Source organism: Neofelis nebulosa, chromosome 2, assembly GCF_028018385.1.
Source record: "Neofelis nebulosa isolate mNeoNeb1 chromosome 2, mNeoNeb1.pri, whole genome shotgun sequence".
Lineage (NCBI taxonomy): Eukaryota > Metazoa > Chordata > Mammalia > Carnivora > Felidae > Neofelis > Neofelis nebulosa.
The window spans coordinates 61,575,152-61,587,908 of record NC_080783.1 but is presented as its reverse complement, the minus strand read 5'-3'; the positions used below and the strand labels follow the sequence as shown (position 1 = coordinate 61,587,908).

Below are 12,757 nucleotides of genomic sequence, written 5' to 3'. Positions count from 1 at the left end.
TTATATAAAATTATTATATTACAAAACAGTATTTGGTGTTAAGTACATGTTTTCTTTTTGAAAGGAAAAAATTGCTAGTCCTTGGATGACTGTTTTTAAAATTAAACTTGAAACAATTGTAAGAGGTCTATAATCACATTTGAAAAATTTGGGAACATGTTGCCATTTATTGTATTTTTATTTTTAATACAATCTTTTACCCAGTTGTACTGCTTCCTGCTTTTTTTTCTGGCTGCAGCATAGTGCACTGAGTAGATGAAACATTTAATCTAAATCATTTCCTGAGATATTTACCAGTCTTCTTTTTCATTATAAACATGAATAGCTTCTAATCTAGTTTGCATTCAACTTTTTTCATATTTTATGAAAATGGAATCATATAATATTTACTTATTTGTGTCTGGCTGCTTTTGCTTAACAGTATGTTTGTGAGATTAATTCATATTTTTTTTCTTCTCTTGGTTGTATACTATTCCATTGTGTAGGTATACCACAATTTGTCCATTCTACTGCTGATGGTTTTTGGGTTGATTCCAGTTTGGGGCTGTTATGAATAGTGTTGCTGTGAGCATAGTTGTAGATGTCTTTTGATGGACATAAGCAACCATTTCTCTTGGGCATATATGTAGGAGTGAAATACTTGGCCATAGGATATGCCTACATTCTGCCTTAGTAGATACTGCCAAGTAATTTTCCAAAATAGTTTTACCAGTTTGTAATCCACTGGTAGCACATGAAAGTTCCCCCAGTTCTGCATCCTTGTCAACACTTAATATTTTCTGCCTTTTTCCATTTTAATCATTCTGATGGGTGTAGTTGCATTGCATTGTGGTTTTAATATACATTATCTTGAGACTAATGAGATTAAGCACCTTTCATGTTGTTTTTGACCATTACGTGAAGTGCCTGTTCAAGTCTTTTGCCCATTTTTCTATTGATATCCCCTTCTTTAGAACATTATGTAGACCAATATGTATTCTTACAGAGCTGAGCAAGTGAACATGTTTTGAACAATTTCTGTTTTAAATCTTTGATGGGACCACAAAATTGCTTGAAAATGGGATGTCCTTGGGGAAGTATACTATCACCTCAGGAGTAACATACCTTAGCATGGTGGTTCTTAATCGTGGTATGCATCAGAATCACTAGTGCAGCAACACCAGAAACACTGATGAAGTGTATGGAGTGAGGGGGTGGGGTGGGGGGAGGATGGGTTGCTGCATCTGGATTTTTAAAAAGCTCTGCAGATGATGGTGATGCCAGGCCTATGTTGAAAACCACTACCTGAGAGTGAGACTTCATTTATCATTGTTGCCTAAGAGATTTATAGGAAAATAGTGATCTTAAGAGGATAAAAAACTTACTAGTTTCTGTTTATAGCTTATAAAACTTTTAAGTTTTGTGAAAAATTTCTTAATTACAAGCAAACATTTTTAGATACTAAGATAGTCATGCTGTTGACATTTACTATGGTATCTGAAATTTTTAAATATTTTTAAACTATTATGGAAAATTCCAAATAGATACAAAAGCAGAGAGAAGAGTATAATGAAGCCATGCATTACCTAGCTTCCACAATTATCAACACATGACCAGTCTTGTTTGATTCATTCCCATGAACACTCCCTCTGTACGCCTGGATTTTAAAGCAAGCCCAGACATATTATTTCATCTATAATTATTCAGTATGTATCTCTAAAAAAGAAAGTCTTTAAAAAAGAAAGCCATGATGCTCTATATCACACCCCCAAAAATAAACAGTGATTTCTTAGTTTCATTAAATAGCCAATCAATGTTCAGTTAAAATTTTTTTTTTTTTACCATTTGTTTGCAGCAGGACCCAAATAAAGTCCATATATTTGCAGTTGATGTCTATTGAGCCCCTCTCTTAAGATAGGGCTTCCTTTCCCTCTCTTCTTGCTTTATTGCTGTTGTTGAAGAAGAAACCAAGTTGGTTGTCCTGTTAAGAGTTTCTCACAGTCTGGATTTTGCATTCTTAGTGTATTATAGTTGTAGATTGTTCACGCTTCCGTAAAGTGAAGTTTACCCTCATGAATCACTTGGTATCTCCCTGTCCTTACTCTGATGTCTCCTCAGGGTTTTTTTTGTCATCTGAAGCTCATTCTGCAGTAGAGTGCTTGTGGATGTGCTTGTAGTTGCATTATTCCCAATTCATAATAGCCTGTCTTGTTAGAAAGGTCAGTTTGGCTATATGTAAAATCCATGATTTAGTTTTTTGTTTGATTACCTTAAATGTTATTCAGTTGTCTTCTGGCAAAAAGCATTGTTGTCAAAAAGTCTGATGATAGTCTGATTTCCTTTTCCTTAATTGTGACCTGGTCTTACAAAACCTTTTTTTTTTTTTTCTTCTTTTTCTTTAAAGGGTTGATTTTCCTAGATACAAAGGAGTACTCTTAAATATGTAGTTTCAAGCCGTCTTTTATTTTAGGAGAGTTCTCTTGAATTATTTTTCATACTTGCACTATATTATTGCTTTGGTTTTCTTCAGTGGCTGTCTTTATAGGTATATTTTTGTTAATTTTTGTCACTTTTGAAAAAATTCATTTTATCTCTTTTTTTTCTTTTTTAACGTTTATTTATTTTTGAGACAGAGGGGGAGGGTCAGAGAGAGGGAGACACAGAATCTGAAACAGGCTCCGGGCTCTGAGCTGTCAGCACAGGGGCCCGATGCAGGGCTTGAACTCATGGATCACGAGATCGTGACCTGAGCTGAAGTCGGCGCTCAACTGACTGAGCCACCCATGCGCCCATCTTTTTTTTTCTTTTTTAATTAACAGCATTATTGAGATACAATTCAAATACCATAAAATTCACCCTTTTAAAGTGTACAATTCTTAGTGTATTCACAGAGATGTGCACTGTCATCACTGTCTAATTTTAGAACATTTTCAAATTTCAGAAAGAAACCTTATATAAATCCTTTAGCAGTCATTCCTCATTTCCCTTCTCCAGCTCCTGGAAGTGACCTAATCTACTTTCTATTTCTGTGGAACTTCCTGTTACAGACATTTCATGGAAACGCAGTATGTGACTGGCTTCTTTCACTTCACATAGTATTTTCAAGATTCATCCATGTGTGGCATGTATCAATACTTCATTCTTTTTGCGGCCAAAAACTATCCCATGTTATGGATATACCACTTTTTGTTTTACCCATTCATTAGTTAATGGGCATTTAGGTTGTTTCCACTTTTGGGCTGTTGTGAATAATGTTGCTGTGGACACTTGTGTACAAGTTTTTGTTGTGTACTATGTTTTCGTTTCTCTTGGGTATATACTAGGAGTGAAATTGTTGGGTCATATGTTAACTCTAATTAGCATTTTGAGTAACAAGCTGTTTTTCAAAACAGCAGCACTAATTTATATTTCCACCAGCAATGTATGAGGGTTCTGATTTCTCACATCTTCACTAACACTTACTATTGTCTGTCCTTTTTATTAGAAGACATCCTAGTGTATGAAATGATATCTTATTGTGGTTTCGATTTGCATTTCCCTGATGGATAATGATGTTGTGCATCTTTTCAAGTGATTATTTGTTGTTTGTAGATCTTCCTTAGAGAAATGTTTGTTCAGATCCTTTACCCAGTTTTTGATTGGCTTATTTTCCTTTTTTATTAATGAGTTTAAAGAGTTCTAGATACAAGTCACCTATCAGATGTATGATATCCAGGTATTTTCTCCATTGTATATGTTGTCTTTTCACTTTCTTGATGGTATTGTTTGAAGCACAAGAGCATTTAATTTTGATATAGCCAATTTATTGACTTTTTCTTTTGTTTTTTGTACTTTTGGTTTGGCGACTCCAAGGTCACAACAACTTAACTCCTATGCTTTTTCCTAAGAGTTATAGCCTTACCTCTTTTTTTGGATATGTGATAACATTTTGAGTTACTTTCTTTTCTTCTTTTAAGTTTTAATTTTAATTCTAGTTAGATAACATGTAGTGTTATATTAGTTAACATACAGTGTTATACTAGTTTCAGATGTATGATATAGTGATTCAGCAATTCTATACATCCCCTGGTGCTCATCACAACAAGTGTACTCCTTAACCCCCATCACCTGTTTAACCCATCCTCCTCCCCCCCCATACACCTCTCCTCTGGTGACCATCAGTTTGTCTTCTGTAGCTAAGAGTCTGTTTTTGGTATATCTCTTTCTCTCTCTCTTTTTATCTTCCCTTTGTTCCTTACATTCCACATTAGTGAAATCATATGATATTTGTCTTTCTCTGACTGATTTCACTTAGCATTATACTGTCTAGCTCCATCCAAGTCATCGCAAATGGCAAGATTTCATTCTTTTTTATGACTGAATAATATTCCTCTGTGTGTGTGTGTGTGTGTGTGTGTGTGTGTGTGTATGTATACCTTCTTTATCCATTTATCAGTCAATGGACACTTGGGCTGTTTCCATATCTTGGCTATTATAAATAATGCTGCTATAAACATAGGGGTACATGTATCCCTTTGAATTAGTGGGGTTTTTTTTTTCATTTTTTTTTTTTTAATGTTTATTTATTTTTGAGAGGGAGAGAGACAGAGTGCAAGCAGGGGAGGGGCAGACACACACACACACACACACACACACACACACACACAGAATCCCAAGCAGGCTCCAGGCTCTGAGCTATCAGCACAGAGCCCGACGCGGGGCTCAAACTCACAAACTGCGAGACCATGACCTAGGCTGAAGTTGGGCTCTTAACCAACTGAGCCACCCAGGGGCCCCTGAATCAGTGTTTTTGTCTTTTCTGGATAAATAACCAGTAGAGTGATTGCTAGATCATAAGGTTGCCTCTATTTTTAACTTTTTGAGAAATCTTCATACCATTTTCCATAGTGGCTGCACCAGTTGCTTTCCTACCAACAGTGCAAGAGGGTTCCTTTTTCTCCATATCCCCACCAACACCAGTTGTTTCTTACATTGTTGATTTTAGCCATTCTGATAGGTGTGAGGTGATATCTCACTGTAGTTTTGATTGCATTTCCCTGATGATAAGTGATGATGAGCATCTTTTCATGTGTCTGTTGGCCATTTGGAGATCTTCTTCAGAGACTTGTCTGTTCATGTCGAAGACTTGTCTATTTTTAAATTGGATTATTTGGGTTTTGGGTGTTGAGTTGTATCAGTTCTTTATATATTTTGGATACTAACCCTTTATTGGATATGTCATCCCATTCCGTAGACTGCCTTTTAGTTTTGTTGGTTGTTTCCTCTGCTGTGCAGAAGCTTTTTATTTTGAGGTAGTACCAATAGTTTATTTTTGCCTTGGTTTCCCTTGCCTCAAGGGACCTATCTAGAAAAAAGTTGCTATAGCTGAGAAGTCAGAGAAGTTACTGCCTATACTCTTCTAGGATTTTTATGGTTTCAGGTCTCACACTTAGGTCTTTAATCCACTGTGACTTTATGTCTATGTATGGTGTAACAAAGTGGTCCAGTTTCATTCTTTTGCCTGTAGCTGACCAGTTTTCCCAGCACCATTTGTTTAAGAGACTTTTTCTCATTGGGTGTTCTTTCCTGCTTTCTTGAAGATTAACTGACCATATAATTGTGGGTTTATTTCTGGGGTTTTTTTTCTCATCTGTTCTCTTGATCTTGTGTCTGTTGTGGTGCAGTACCATACTGTTTTGATGACTACAGCTATGTAATATAACTTGAAGTCTGGAATTGTGATTACCTCCAGCTTTGCTTTTCTTTTTCAAAATATCTTTAGCTATTTGGTGTCTTTTGTGGTTCCATATAAATTCTAGAATTTTTTGTTCTAGTTCTGTGAAAAATGCTGTTGTATTTTGATAGGGATTGCATTGAATGTATAAGTTGCTTTGGGTAGTAGAGACATTTTAACAATATTCTTCCAATTCTTGAGCATGGAATGTCTTTCCATTTCTTTGTGTCATCTTAAGTTTCTTTCATCAGTGTTCTGTAGTTTTCAGGGCATGGATCTTTCATGTCTTTGGTTAAGTTTATTCCTAGATATGTCAATTATTTTTGGTGTAATTGTAAATGGGCTATGTTCTTAATTTCTCTTTGTGCTGCTTCATTATTGGTGTATAGAAATACAACAGATTTCTGTACACTGATTTTGTATCCTCTGACTACTGAATTCATTTATCAGTTCTAGCAATTTTTGGGTGGCATTTTCCCCATTTTCTATATATAGTATCATGCCTTCCGCAAATAAAGTTTTACTTCTTTCTTACTGATTTGGATGCCTGTTATTTCTCTTTGTTGTCTGATTGCTGTGGCTACTAGTATATTTTGAGTTACTTTTTGTGTAGGGTATGAGAAAGGAGGGGTCCAACTTCATTCTTGTGCATGTGCATATTCATCTTGTACCCCCCAAAAAACATTCTTTTCCCATTTAATTGTCACGACACCATTATTGATGATCTACTGCAATAACTTTGGGATTTGGCTGAGAACCTACTATTGTATTTATTTGTTTATTTATTTGTTTAATATAGAGAGAGAGCGTGCATGAGAGAGAGACAGAGACGGGGGTGGTGGGGGGGGGGGGTGTGGTGTGGAGAGAATCCTAAGCAGGCTCTGCACTGTCAGCACGGAGCCTGATGCAGGGCTTGAACCAGGAACTGTGTGAGGTCATGACCTACGCCAAAATCAAAAGAGTTGGGTGCTTCACTGACCAAGGCACCCAGACACCCCAACTAAGATTCTTTTTTGTTGCTTATTGTCTACTAGTGAACTGATTTTTTCTCTACTCTTAGGAGGGAGGTAATGGGCAAGGATAGCTTTTCTAGTTTCATAGTCTAGGTTAAAACTCTGTTGGGATGAGCACTGGGTGTTGTATGGAAACCAATTTGACAATAAATTTCATATTAAAAAATAATAAAATAAATTTTAAAAATTTAAAAAAAAAAAACCTCTCCTGTGTTTAAGTTTCATTTATTTCAGAAATCTTTACACCCACTGTGGGGTTTGATCTCACGACCCCGAGATCAAGAGTCTGTGCTCCTCCGATGTCCCTTTCTGCAAAGTGGATATTTACCTCTATGTGTCTGTCTATCTTGTACTTTCTGAGATGTGTTTTATGTTTTTCTCTACCACTTTTATCTGAGCCTTATCTTTCCTTTGTCCTACTGTGCTATATATGCCACAACTTTGATTCTTCTCCCAGCAGTTTCTCTTTGGTGAGATTTTTGTCTTGAAAGAGAACTTTGGTTTGTTAATTTTGAGAGTTTATAGAACTCAGACTGCACCATTAGACCTTACTTACATCACATTGGAGTCTGCTTGCACTTATTTATAAATAGAATTGCGTTAAACTCCCTCCTAGTTTCTGCTGCGGTTCTCACACTCCATGTGCTCCCCAGCACTATGCAGTGAGCATCCGCTGTCAACTGTGAGTCTCCTCTCTTCTGCTCTCTGGTCGTCAAAAGCCCCATGCCTTTCCACACTTCTTCTTGCAAGGATGCTGGTACCCTGTAGGTCTTGCAGTTGGCAGAGGTTTGTTTCTACTCACATTTGGAGCTTTGTCTCCTGATTTTGTTGTACATATTGTGTGTGAATCTTTGGTTTTGCTATCCTCTTTGCTGTGTCTGGGTTTATGGGGAGATTTAGAGGAGGTTCAAAAAGTACACAGCTGTTACTATCCTCTTCCCAGAATCCTCTCATGGTCAAGTGTTTTTGAAGTACATTCTGTTCCTTTTTTTTAAAAACAGTATGGTATCTACAAGTTAAAAAGAAACTGCAATCCCATAGTTGATTCTTAGTTTATAACTCCAGGTAATTTTGTAGCGAAACAAATAAGAGGAACTTCTAGGCTGAGTTAAAGATCATAAAATGTTATTCATACCTATTAATGTATGTTGTATTTTGACTATGCTAAGAATCAACTTTTCCCTTTCAGAATAACAAGCCTTTGTATTCATTTGAAGATAATTCAGACTATGTTTATGATGTTATGTGGTCACCCACCCACCCAGCCCTGTTTGCTTGTGTGGATGGCATGGGGAGGCTGGATTTGTGGAATCTCAATAATGACACTGAGGTGAGCAGGATAATAACAAAAATAGCACTGGAAAATAGAAAATTGGAGATTTATTGAATAATTTGTGAAATTCTTTTTATCCCAAGGAATGTAAAAGGGCTCTGTGATTGTAGCTTCATCACAAAGCAACCAAATAAGCTTTGTACCCTAAATAATAAACAGCATGCTGTGCAGAATTGAAGGGAGAAATAATGTTGCCAAGAGCACTGGGGCATTTCCTTTTACTTCTGAAAAGCACGATCATGTCTGTAATGTCCTGGCAAAGTCTCATTCATAAGGCAACTGGGATATTTTTCATTCATAGACTACAAAGCAGATAGTTTCAGACTGTTGAAATATGTTAACCTTAATTCTGAATTTCTAAATTATCTCTTAGCCTTGACAGAATTGTATATCATCCGTAAACATTGGTCTTAGCCTGACTTACTTGAATGAAAGAATGTATTTTGATGACTTGTTCCATAAAGGACTGAAAACAGGTTGTTACTGTTACTATAAAACGAATACAGAAATCACCAAATTGCCTAATTACTATGCTAAAATCATTTACTGTCAATGAAATTTAACTGTAGCTATTATTTATATTAGCTATGTGTATTTTTACCAACTTAGAGATGTTCCTTGAGTTCTCTATTGCTACCTGGTGGTAAGAAGTAATATTTTACAGTTCTGTCAGAAGCAGTTATTGAGGGGAAAGTCTCCTGGTGCCTTCCCCCCGCATTCCACATTTCTTCATGTGTCTAGTGGCAGCTGTCCAAATTCCTTGAAGTACATTAGTTGGTTATACAGGGCAATGAAGTTATGTATTGGAAATGTAGGAATACTTAACTATCCTAACTACTGGTCTAGTAGTTTGAGGAGGGACATTCAGATACTCCTAGGAAAAGGTGTTAAGCCCTGACTAGATGGTTGGGCTTGCTATTACATTTGTAGTTACCTAGAATGGTATACTAAGTAATTGTGTTTTTTTACTTTGGGTTTGGTGTTTGAGATTTGTGGTAATGCTTAAATTTGGATCTTTCCTATAATCATTACCTCAAAGAATATATCTAAATTATAATTTTTCTCTATAACAGTTTTGGCATTCTAGGAGTTAAATTAATCACCTGGGGATGACTAGTGTCAATTAAAAGGATTATTTTTAATCAAATTTCAGAAATGTTATTGTGTCTCCAGTCTGAGCCAAACATTAAATGTTTGTTCTGTGTGTGGCAGATAAATCTCTCTTTCCTCAGCATAGGAGAGGTATAGTCAGATTCCAAGGGGCTGGTACCATTGTGTTGGTGCTATCTTCCTACTCACTCCAGACAGTTCATGGGAACAAGAGCTTTGGAAAGACCCATACTGCACCTTCAGTATAAGCTGTTTCTAGGAACTGTGGATCAAATCACGGGGTTCAGCTGACAGAGTTGCAACCTACAAAAGTAATTTCTGTCCTCTAAAATTGAACCGTAATCTGTTTATGAGGGCTTTTGAAATTTCTTTAAAATGGGGTTTTGGCCGTCTGTTTTCAAACAGCTTGATTTCTTAAAAAAGTTAAAATAACAACAAAGAATCCTTTAATAAACAAAAGATCTTTCAAAATAATGTATCCAGTCGCGTGAGAATTTCTTATATAAGAACTTCAGTTATTTTCCCAAACCATTTTCAAGGATTGACTATAATGTCATTCATAAAGTATTACCGCACAGGAAGAAAGTTGGGAACATTCTTTACCTATTTTCATCTTTGTTTTAAAAAATGTAGCCAGATTGAAAGAAAGAAGAGTTACTGCTTTACATGTTTATAGAAATCTTGATGAAACTTTTAACACTGCACTATATTTTAAATGACTTTAGGTGCCAACTGCCAGCATTTCTGTGGAGGGTAATCCTGCTCTTAATCGTGTAAGATGGACTCATTCTGGAAGAGAGATTGCTGTGGGTGATTCTGAAGGACAGATTGTCATATATGACGTGGGAGAGGTATGGGGCTCACTGCCTGTAATTTTGATACATCTGTTTAGCTTTCAGGGCATTGTAGTTATGGTATCTTTGTGGCTAAAACTAGTATTCAAGGTTCATGAATTGTATAAACTATATGGTTGTAAAGATGAAACTTTTTCCACCACAGAAGCAACTCTTGGAATTAATTTTCCTAAACTAGACGTTCTGTGTCCCCATGCAACAGATTTTGAGGATAATATCATACATTGGAAGTGCCTTGTTTCTTGAGGCATAAATCACTAGAAATTAGAAATTCTTCAGGAAGAAGCAGAAATTTGGAGTCAAAGTTGAGTTTATAGACGTTGGGGCTTTCCAGAATTAAGTTCTTATTTTTCTGTATTTGTAGATTTGTTTGGGCCAGGTAGTAAAATACCTTTTGAGGGGTGCCTGGGTGGCTCTGTCAGTTAAGCATCCAGCTCTTGAATTTGGCTCAGGTCGTGATCTCACAGTTGTAACATAGAGCCCCTGCATTGGGCTCTGCACTAACAGCACAGAGCCTGCGTGGGATTCTCTCTCTCCCCCTCTCTCTGCCCTTCCCCTGCTTGTGCATGTGCACACTCTCTCTCAAGATAAATAATTTTAAAAAGTAGTATTACTCTTTTGAGAGATATTTGAGAGATACTTGATATCTCAAGATAAATATTTTTAAAAAGTAGTATTACTCTTTTGAGAGATATTTGATGCAACAAATGTGAACCTTGTTGCAAAGCCATTATCATTGAATCCAGTAGGATGAGTTGCATCTCTCTCATCTTTAGTACTTGGGTTGGCCATGCACAATGTCCAGGGTGATTTCCTTCTTGTTAGTCCTGACTAGTGCCTTAGTCACTCTTGCTTTTGCTCTGCCTTTATGATTCACCACCCCTCTGGACACCCTACAGTTTCTAGCAATTGGATCTGGGGGGAGGTAGATTGAAGCATTTAGAATAACCAATTGAACTGTCCACACAGATGGAATTCCTGTCTTTCAGCACCAATGTGGTAGTTACTAGCCACATATGGCTATTGAACGCTTAAAATGTGACTAGTACAACTAAAGAACTGAATTTTGAATGTTATTTCATTTTAAGTAATTTAATTTAATTGCCACATGTGTCTGGTAGCACCATATTGGATATCACTATCCAATCTAATATGGTAGGTTAAGAAACAGGCACATTCATTTGCCACCCTGAGTGGTTTGTGTCCTCATATGGCAGTATCTGAATTCCTCCAATATTATGATGACAGTTATCAAAAAGTTTTGGTCCTTGGATGCTTCAGGGAAGCATTTTTTTCCCCTTTTGCTGTTTGTACATCACTAAAGTATTAAGAGATAACATACCTTCTGATGAAGGGATTAAGATATCTAAAAAGGTTATCTTATGCTCCAAGCAAAAATAAATACTTATAAGAAACCCCTTTGAAGCATGCTTCAAAAACTATTTCCTATTAGGAATAGTGCAAGAAGTAAAAACTGTTAAGGAATTCCTCCCCACCAGCAAAATCCATGAGATAGTGCATGGGAGTTATATTTACAGACCGTCATTGTTATTTTCTCTTGCACTGATGGTGGTAACAGCAAAATCATTTCTGAGGCTGTCACAACACACTTCACAAACATCATCGTTTGTTTTGAAATGTATTGTAAAGCGTTGTTATAGTCCCTGTAATTATGGAAAGACCATTTAGGTCAATTATTACTTTTTAATGGAGAAATTATTTGAAAACAAACTGAAATACTGGGTAAGATGATCTTTTATTTCAGCGTACATTGAAAAAACATTGTTTTTCTTTTAACAGCAGATTGCTGTCCCCCGAAATGATGAATGGGCACGGTTTGGCCGAACGCTTGCAGAAATTAATGCAAACCGAGCTGATGCAGAGGAGGAAGCAGCTACCCGAATACCTGCTTAGCTCCTGACAGGGTGATATTGTAGCCTTAGTGGATTTGGGGAAGACTCTAAGTAGAACCTAAGCTATTTGCATGTTTCTATCTAAATGTTAATTAAAAGGAGATTTCGTGGATTAAACCATGGATTTAATGCAGCAAGCAAATCTTACAGTCTTACAAAAATGTCCCTTTTATATAACATGCATCTTGTTTTGGATTTGTGTCATTTTTAATACAGCCGATTGACTTTACAGATTGCAACCTTTTCTGAATTCTTATACACAGGTTGTATATTTGGTATTAGTTATTCTTTTGAATTCTTTTCAACTTATAACACTATATGCAGGTTATTTCTAAAGTACAGATTAAATAAGTTCTGCATATTTTTAAATAATCACAATTCCCTGTTCTACTGATAATGTTCTCACTAACCATAATATGTAAGAACGTTGTTTATTCTTAGCCAGAGCATGCATACATCTGCCCAAGTTCCATTCTGATGTCCTTTTTCTTCTTTATAATTCATGTGATAGCTATCTATAAATAAAAACAAATATGCTTTAACTTTTCAGATTTTTATTTTCACTTAGCCTTGCAGTTTTAACCTTTCCATCTCTTTTATAAAGTGTCTTTTTTTCCCATATCTTTCTTTAAGCTCTTGTAAGCAGTCACCTCAAATCTCGTAGTTTTATGTCTTTTTTTTTTTTTTTTTTTTTTTGAGAGAGAGACAGAGCATGGGCAGGGGGAGAGGCAGAGTGAGAAGGAGACCGAATCTGAAGCAGGCTCTAAGCTGTCAGCACAGAGCCCGACGTGGGGCTTGAACTCACAGACTGCGAGATCATGACCTGAGCTGAAGTTGGACAC

General features: G+C 36.4%; 1 protein-coding gene across 6 annotated transcripts in view; it reads left to right on the top strand.

Moving 5' to 3' along the window:
• Nucleotides 1–12,457, top strand: part of DYNC1I2 (dynein cytoplasmic 1 intermediate chain 2) — a 59,044-nt gene extending 46,587 nt beyond the window's left edge. For all 6 annotated transcript variants that reach the window (XM_058714094.1, XM_058714131.1, XM_058714109.1 and 3 more), the window contains 3 exons: nucleotides 7,895–8,035; nucleotides 9,874–9,999; nucleotides 11,803–12,457. In XM_058714094.1, coding sequence (XP_058570077.1) covers nucleotides 7,895–8,035; nucleotides 9,874–9,999; nucleotides 11,803–11,916 — 381 coding nt within the window. In that variant the 3' untranslated portion in view covers nucleotides 11,917–12,457. The remainder of the gene's footprint in view (nucleotides 1–7,894; nucleotides 8,036–9,873; nucleotides 10,000–11,802) is intronic.
• Nucleotides 12,458–12,757: the final 300 nt, after the last annotated feature.